Raw genomic sequence first — 8327 nt, 5'->3', positions numbered from 1 at the left:
CCATGAGCCCCGACCTCAAAGTTTGCGGCGGGCGGGCGGGCGCGGATCCTCCAAGATGCCGTTCCACCCGGTGACGGCGGCGTTGATGTACCGGGGCATCTACACCGTGCCCAACCTGCTGTCGGAGCAGCGCCCCGTGGACATCCCTGAGGACGAACTAGAGGGTGAGTGCCCCGCTGGGACCCCTGCCCGCCGGCCCTCCTACCTGTGCGCCCAGGTGAAGCGCGGACTAGGGGCGCAGGGGGCGGGGGGCCGTCCGCAGGTGCCGGCTGCCAGGTGGGCGCTCCAGAGAGCAGCTGCGCGGGGAGTCAAGACCAACTCGCACCTCTGGGTGCCGCGGTGGGGGTAGCTAAGGCGGAGGGGCGGCGCAGCCCCTGCCCGCATGGTCCCCCGCGCTGCGGAAACTTGCCGAGCCCCGCAGCAGGGTCACGGGGCCGCGCAGTCCGCGGTGACGGTGCGGCAACGCGACGGTCTGGGCGGGGGTCCGAGCTGCGCCCCCCGCGCGGGCCCGGCCGGAGCACCCGCATCCTGATCCCCTCCGCGGCGCCTGCCCGCTGCTCTGCGCTCGAATTGACATTCCGCTCGTGTCGCTTTTAAAATCCAATCTGCTCGGGCAGCCGGAGCAGGGGAGAGGGCGACTGCCCTGCTCTTGCCGCCTGCGGGTCCGTCCCCAGTCCCTCCTGTGCCCTTAGCCCCTTCAGCACAGCCCTGAGGGGACCCCCAGCCCAGAGTGCTGGGAGGGTGGCCCAGGAGGTGGTGGCGACAACAAGTGGCCAGATTGGGCGGCTTGGTCGCGATAACCAAGCCTGGAAGGGAAAAGCAGAGGCTGGGACCCAAATCTGTTCCCCCGGGAGTCCCTCTGCCTCTCAGCATGAATGGGGATGTTAGGCAAGGGGCTAGGCGAGATCAAAGCAGAGGTCAGGGTCCTGGGTCCCTGGACCGAAGATTCTGCAGAGCAGTGAGACCCCTAGGGCCTGCAAGCTCTTTCCCTCCTGGGCTGGGGGCAGGTTCTCGGGCCTTCCATCCCCCAGACCTCCTAGGGCCCCATTTGGAGTGGAGCGGGGGTTCTGGGCTGACAGGAGCCTTGGACCCCTGGGATCCACTTATCTGCTGTTGGGTGAGGGACTGAGATCGCCCAGAGGCTGGGCCTCTCTTCAATTATCTTGGATCCGAGGGTCTCTGAGATCTGGGGCGCATCAGGGCTTGGGGGGTGCAGCTGAGACACCAGTGCAGTCAGGGATGATGATGGGAGAACCGGGGGAGGCATGGAGAGAGGTCTTCCCTCATCCCCAAGCCCTGGAGAGGGTAGATCTTGAGGGAGTCAGACTGGGTGAGGGGAAGTTCAAGAGGGAGAAGGTAGCTAACCCCCCCACACACCCTGCACCATAGATGATGAGCCACCCGCTCCTCTCAAGTCCCCTGAAAGCCCCCAGAGGCTGGCAGAGCCACAGAGATGGGGTCTGGTGTCTGATGCAGGCAGAACAGAGACATGAGTGCTGCTGCTGGATCTCTGGCCTTGAACCCCAAAGCCCAAGTGTCTGCCCTGTCTGTCCAGGGCCTGGGAAAAGGAGGAGGTGCAATGAGGGCCAAGAGGGCAGGGGATGGGGCACAGGCCATCTCTTCCCCACCATTGTCTGTTCCTGCCCTGGGCCACCCCGAACCTCCTGCCAGTGTCTCCCTCCATGGACCCTCCTCTATCCCCTCCTCCTGGCCACTTGGGCAGGGGACAACGTTGTCCCCCCAAAACCCATGCAGCTTCCACCTCATTCCCTACCCTTGCTTCCAGCACCCCACCATATGCTGGCAGCCCTGCTATGGGCCTGGCTGGGTCTCTCCTCTCTTGATCTCCCAACCCTGGGATGCAGACCCTGAGAAGCTGAGAAGAGGCTGGGATGCAGAGGTGAGCGGGCACAGGGAGGGCAGTGCAGGGGTGAGGAGGCCGCAGGCTCCCCTCAGGCTGCCTGGTGGACACACTGGCAGGAACCCAGCAGTGTTAGTCACCAACCACACCAAACGCACTCCCTGCTTCTCTCCTGTCCCCTTCTACCGGGCCCTGAGGAGCAGAGGGACCCTATCGCAGGGGGCATCTGAAGGGCAGGGCCCTCCTTGGGGTGACCAGGTGGGGGTCATGGAACAACCAGATGCCTGGGTGGCCCCAGCCTATCTCCTAGCCTGTGGGCAGCTGTCCTCCACAGCTGACCCCCATCTTGCCTGTAGGCACCCCAAAAGCACTCCTGGGAGCCCAAGTCTCCGCAGGCCCCCGCGGTCCTTTAGTGCGGGGGGTGGCTGGAAGAGATGACACCCCTCCCCCCACCCCACCCAGTGCCCTGCACTTGTGCTCCTGCCCCAGGGCAGTCTGAGTAAGATCTAGGTCCTTTGCTGAGAGGACACCCACGGGGGGGGGGGGACTCACATGTGCAGAGAAGAGGAAGCCCGGCAGCTTGGGATGAAATTCTGCAGACATTACGTGCCTGCCGCAGAAATCCAGGGGGCAGTTAATCTGAGTGGGGAGAGGGACCAGTAAGGGAGGTGGAGAGCCCAGGGTTTCCAGGGTGTCGACGAGGGCTTCCCAGCTGGGCCACACCGGGCTCAAATCTCTACACCCTCAGCTCACAGAGTGACCTTGGACAATCACTTGTCTTTCTTGCCTCGGTGTCTCCATCTGTAAAAGGGGCTGCTGGCGACAGAGGACACAGCGGAGGCGCTCGTCGAGGGGCCTGGCATGCAGCGGGAGCCTGCGGACCCAGATGCTGCAGCAGGGAGGCCAAGGAGGGGGGTCTTGCAGGAGTAAGAGCGTGGAGTGTGGAGAGATTGGTGAAGCTCTTGAGTTAGGGACCCAGGATGTGCAAGGGGATGGGCCAGGAAGGCAGGCTCCGCGGAAGGCTGGGTAGAAGCGTCCTTGAAGGTCTGGCAAAGGCATCTGGGGACCTGTGGCCCCAGGGAGCCGTGGGTGGCAGTTGGCAGGGTAGACGTGGCTAGGCAAAGCTGGCCTGGAGCCTGTCTGACCCTGGAGAAGGAGACACACAGGCTTTCCGCTTCTCCCCGTATCTCACCCCCCACCACTGCCACAACACACACACCCAGCGAAGCCCCCCAGGGTCTGCAGGAGCATGGAGGCTGGCCCCTAGTGGCATCAATGGACTTGAGCCCCTGAGGGTAGGGGTACGGTGGCCGCAAGCCCTAGCCCAGCCCTTTCTGGCCAGAGAGAAGAGGAAGGAGACAGACAGACAGGCAGACAGCCACCAGGGCAGGGTTCTGGGGTTGGCACTTGGCCTGCTCAGTCAGACAGTGGAGCCCGCATTGAGAGTGGCCAAATAGGGCATTTGGAGTATGGGGGGATGGGGGAGTCCCCTATCCTGTCCCTTTCCCTGCAAGCCCAGCAGCCGCCTCTGCGCAGACCGGAAGCTCAGGGCCGCCAAAGTGGTGGGGCGTGGGGCCAATGCCGCGGAGCATGGCGGTGGCTGCAGAGGACAGACGCTGCCCCCCCTTCACGAGTGACCTCCAGCGTGTGCACCTTGTCTCTGGACTCCAGCTTCCTGATGAAGTGCAGATCCCCCTTGAGGCCTGTTGGGCTGCCTCAGGGTCTGTCACCTGCCCACATAATCCAAGATTCACCTGCCCTCCACTGTCTCCCATCCAGCCCGGTGCATTTCCTTTGGGCTTCCAGAAGAGCATGAGGGGCTCCAGTTGAAGCAGCCACACCCGGCCCCTGCCAGGGTGGGAGGGACAGCCTGGACCCCAGCTCCTTGCAGGGGAGGGGGCCAGCATCCCCTGCAGTCCCACTGTGGGTCGAGGGTTTTGCCATCCCAACTCGAGATTTCCCAGTGGGCCTCTGCAGAGCAGGAAACTGAGGGACCCAGAAAGAAGGAGTGCTTGACCCCGTGTTCCTCCTTCCAAAACCAGCCCCTCACCCAGAAATCTGGGGATGGTACCCTCAACCCAGCCTTCAGCTCGATTCTCCTCTTCTGTGGTGGCCCGTAGGGTGGGTTGGGGTGGGATCCTTGGGGGGCTGGACAGGGGGACAGCATCCTCCACCTCCCCTCATGCTTCTCGCCTGCTTGGGGCGTGGAAAGCAAGCGCTTACTCTTACCAGGATTGTTTGTAAACTAGGAGTAAATGGGCTCTGAATGATGGCTTCACAACAAGTAGCCCATGAACTTCTGCTCAGCTCCTCTCTCTGGGTGCTCCGGAAGGGCAGGCTCCCTGGATCAGCCATTCATTCGTTTAATCACTAGTTCGGCAGATGTTCATGCTTGACAGACAGGCCCTGTTCCAGGTCGCGGGGCCCCCGTGGTGGCCCCCGGCTTCATGGCACTCGTGGTTCATCCACAGTCCCGTGTGATCAGTGCAAGGGCAGAGCGGGCTCTGTGGGAGCCCAGAAGAAGACCAGAGTCCGCTGGGGCGCAGGGAGGACATCAGGGAGGTGGTGCTGTCTGTGCTGGGAGCCTGAGATGCACCAGTGTTTGCCACAGTGAGGGGGAGACCTCCCCGGCGAAGGGAGCCCTGTGTTCAAAGGCCTGGACGTGGAGCTATTCTGGTGCTCACCAGGGCTGAAAGGGCCCCTCGGGCTGGAGTTCAGGACACCTGAGGTGGCCAGAGCCTGGGGCTGGATCAGGAGGGCAACACTGCCGGCCAGAAACCGAAGTGTGTGTGGTGGCGAAAGTGGTAGACGGTGTGCCTGTTGCATAGTCGGTGCCTTAACCCCTACCTAGAGACTTCTAAGCCATAGGACCCCGTTAGCCGCCTCCGTGACTGCTGGCCCCCATCACATACCTCTGCTGGTGGGGAACTCACCACCTTGTCAGTGGCCCAGGAGAACACTGGGTGGGCGTTGGCCTGGAGTTCCAAGTCCAGGGATTATAGAAATCCCTGGGCCTGCGCCAGATCACCCACTGCGGCTGCTTTCTGTCCTAGAGGCCCCTGGTTAGACCAGATTCTCAGGCCCAGCCAAGGATGGGTGGGGAAGATCCAGAGTCAGAGGGCCTGGGGGCCCAGGCCTCTTGGCTGAGGCCACCGCCTCTGTCTTGGCCTGCGTGTCATCTGGTCTAACCTCCGGGCCTCGCGGGCCAACACCAGGTAGGAACAGCCTGATGAAGTTTGGGGCCTTGACGCACGCTACCCTGCCATGGCCCCTAGTCTGCATTGGGGCCAGTGGGATGAGGGAATAACCCCGTGGCACAGGATTCCACAGTGAGTTTTAGGCGTTCACAGATATTTAAGGCCAGGCCTGGGCTGGCCAGATTCCTGCTCTCATCAGAAACAGCCTTGACCCCAAACTGACCCTGTGCTGGCTGTTTTGCCTCTCCATGCCTCAGTTTCCAGGCCTGCAGCGTGGAGGATTTTCATCTGTCTCTGCTTCCAGATACACCCACACCCATATCCAGGGGCAGGATTCTGCCTGCTGAAGTCCCAGCCAGGGTGAGAGCTTAGGCAAAGGCCAAGAGGCTGGCAGGTGAACCAGGATGCTGGAGCAGAGAGGGTGGGAGTGGGGTGAGGTTCCCTTCTCAGCCAAAGGAAGATGCTCTTTATGGCTTTTCCTGGGCTGAGTGACCACGAAGGGACAGCAGGTAGAGTGAAGGTGAGCGGGGAGAGGTTAGGACCCCAACAGCTCCTGAACATGTTTGGTAAAACCCTTGTCATACTCAGTCACTCCTGGGCATTCTACTGTGGGTGGGACTGAGTCTGGCCCTAAGTCACTCCCTGCTCCCAGCCCAGAGCATTGCTCTCCACCCCTGAGTCACCCAGGTCCTCAGGCCTCCAACTCCCCTTCTGTACAATGCAGGGGACATTCTCCACATCTGAGCAGGCCTGGGCTTTCTGGGTCCCCTCCAGCCAGCCTCCGCTTTCCCCCAAACCTTGGGCTGGGGAGGCAGTCTCTGCATGGAGCCGTCGCCCCCTTAGCCCCATTAGCCCAGAGCCGGAGCTGGTGGCTGCCTCACGGGGTGCTCCGTTGCCCTTAAGGAGTGATGGCTGGAGTTTCCAAGCCAGTCCAGGGGAGGAAGCATGCGACGGAGAGGAGGGGGAGTGGGGGATGGAAGGAGTAAGGGGTGGACAGGGAAGCCTTTGGCAGCTTGCGGAGGCCACCGCTGCCAGGCCCCGGGAGCCATGCTTACCCGCCACACGGGGTCGTCGTGAGCACACCCTGAGAGGCTGTTGGCGTCTGGCGCTCGGAGAAGACCCCCCCAAGGGTGATCTCGGCAGCACTGCGGGCCTGGGCATACCTTTGCTGCCCAGCTTGGCTGGCCCTGAGCTCCCGGAAGGCAGCACTGTGGTGGGCACTTGGGCCACCTGCCACTGGTCTCCATAGTGGATTCTCAATGCTGGGCTCGGGCTGCGGGATTGGGGATCCTGGGGACCTAGGGAGGGGGGTGCTGGGGACAGAGGTGAGGTCCCAACCTGCTCTGCTCCCCCCACAGAGATCCGTGAGGCCTTCAAAGTCTTTGACCGCGATGGCAATGGCTTCATCTCCAAGCAGGAGCTGGGCACGGCCATGCGCTCCCTGGGCTACATGCCCAACGAGGTGGAGCTGGAAGTTATCATCCAGCGGCTGGACATGGATGGTGAGCGCCAACCCCTGCCTCCGCTTCCTCACCCCTCACCTGGGCCTCTGAGGCTGAGCCCACCCTGAGCCTCTCCCTCCAGGTACCTCCAAGCCCCTGGCAGGAGGCAGCCAGGTCTGGTCCCATTTCTCAGCCTGGAGAACAGAGGCTGGAGTGGGATGGCCCCAGCCACACCCACACACGGAGGTTAGGGGCTCTGCCTCTCTCGCTCCGCATTCTGACCAATTTCTTTTTTTTTAAAGATTTTATTTGTAAGTCATCTCTACCAGCAACTTACAACCTTGAGATCAAGAGTTGCATGCTTTACTGACTGAGCTGGCCAGGGGCCTCCGGAGCAATTTTTAAAGGTCCCCTCACCCCAAATAAAAAATCATTTAGTCATATTTGCCACCTGGCATTTTATTAAGGAAAACCTGGTAAAAAAGACCGGTGATGTCCAGTCCTCTCTTCTCAAATCCCCACCCCGCCACGGGGCTCCAACCCTGTCTCCTCTTCACCCAGAGAGCAAGGAGCGGTCTGTGCGGACTGTGCCCTGAGCTTTTAGTTCCTGTCTGTGTGGTGGGAATGTCAGGCCCCACACCTGCTGGGAAGCCACGTTTCTGAGTAAAATGTGAGGCTCTCCCACGTGCTCGGGCCCACCTGCTGCACTCCATGGCCACTTTGCCAGGTGGGGCCTCATCGTATTTGGTCGTTTTACTCCCTGTAAATAACTCAAGGCTCAGAGAAGGTGGGACCTGCCCAAGGTACCACAGTGACCCAAGGTGGCCCAGACCCAGCCCAGTTTGTAGGCTGGCCCACTGATTGGACCTGTGCCTGCTCTAGGCGATGGCCAAGTGGACTTTGAGGAGTTTGTGACCCTCCTGGGACCCAAGCTTTCCACCTCGGGGATCCCAGAGAAGTTCCACGGCACTGACTTTGACACCGTCTTCTGGAAGGTATGCACTGGCTAGTTGGGACTTAGGGCTATGCACACTGTGGAGGGCTGTATCAGGCCAGTGAATGGCCAGGGCCATACTGTAAAGGGGGATGACTATTCCAGGCTTTTGTCCCCTGGATGTCTTACCTCCCAGAGTGCCAAGGGCTCCCTGGGGGAGGCTGGTGTGGTCAAGGACTCAAGGAATGGAATGAGTGGTTTCCAGTCCTCCAGAATCTGGAGGCCTGTCACTGGGCTCGCGCGGCTGGAGAGTGCTGGGAGGCGGCCTTGGTGGCGGCAGTGGCCAAAGCACTGTGTCTCCTCCCCTCCCCAGTGCGACATGCAGAAGCTGACCGTGGACGAGCTGAAGCGGCTGCTCTACGACACCTTCTGTGAGCACCTGTCCATGAAGGACATCGAGAACATCATCATGACGGAGGAGGAAAGCCACCTGGGCACCGCTGAGGAGTGCCCCGTGGACGTGGAGAGTGAGTGGCCCCCGGTACCCCCATGGGCAGGCCAACTGCTTGGGTGGTGGGGGGGCGACCAGGGTTTGCAGGGACGGCTGGGGCTCCTGGCCCGCCCCACGCCTTGCGTCCCTGCGTGTCCCGTGGGATGAGCCCACGTGCGGAAGTGCAGGCGGCTCCTGATTCCATGCTTCGCTGTCCCCGTCTGTCTCTCTCTGGTGCTCCCTGGCGGGCGGCCACAGCCTGCTCCAACCAGCAGATCCGCCAGACGTGCGTGCGCAAGAGTCTGATCTGCGCCTTCGCCATCGCCTTCATCATCAGCGTCATGCTCATCGCCGCCAACCAGGTGCTGCGCAGCGGCATGAAGTAGGCACGCGCGGGGCACGG

At 61.8% G+C, this 8327-nt stretch overlaps 1 protein-coding gene across 1 annotated transcript; it reads left to right on the top strand.

Annotated features, from left to right (window-relative positions):
* Positions 1 to 14: 14 nt before the first annotated feature.
* On the top strand, positions 15 to 8310 carry CABP7 (calcium binding protein 7). The gene is made up of 5 exons (XM_019795676.2): positions 15 to 164; positions 6417 to 6560; positions 7383 to 7495; positions 7808 to 7961; positions 8183 to 8310. The coding sequence occupies exons 1-5, from the start codon at positions 56 to 58 to the stop codon at positions 8308 to 8310; spliced, it is 648 nt and encodes a 215-aa protein (XP_019651235.2). The 5' UTR covers positions 15 to 55.
* Positions 8311 to 8327: the final 17 nt, after the last annotated feature.

Source organism: Ailuropoda melanoleuca, chromosome 12 (assembly GCF_002007445.2).
Source record: "Ailuropoda melanoleuca isolate Jingjing chromosome 12, ASM200744v2, whole genome shotgun sequence".
In the NCBI taxonomy this organism is placed as follows: Eukaryota; Metazoa; Chordata; class Mammalia; order Carnivora; family Ursidae; genus Ailuropoda; species Ailuropoda melanoleuca.
The sequence above is the reverse complement of the archived record's forward strand: the minus strand, read 5'-3'. Positions and strand labels throughout refer to the sequence as shown.

Coding starts and splice junctions, on each gene's coding strand:
- CABP7 (XM_019795676.2), top strand. CDS start 56: ATGCCGTTCCACCCGGTGACGGCGGCGTTGATGTACCGGGGCATCTAC. Junction 165..6,416: donor CCCTGAGGACGAACTAGAGG/GTGAGTGCCCCG, acceptor CTCCCCCCACAG/AGATCCGTGAGGCCTTCAAA. Junction 7,496..7,807: donor TTGACACCGTCTTCTGGAAG/GTATGCACTGGC, acceptor TCCCCTCCCCAG/TGCGACATGCAGAAGCTGAC.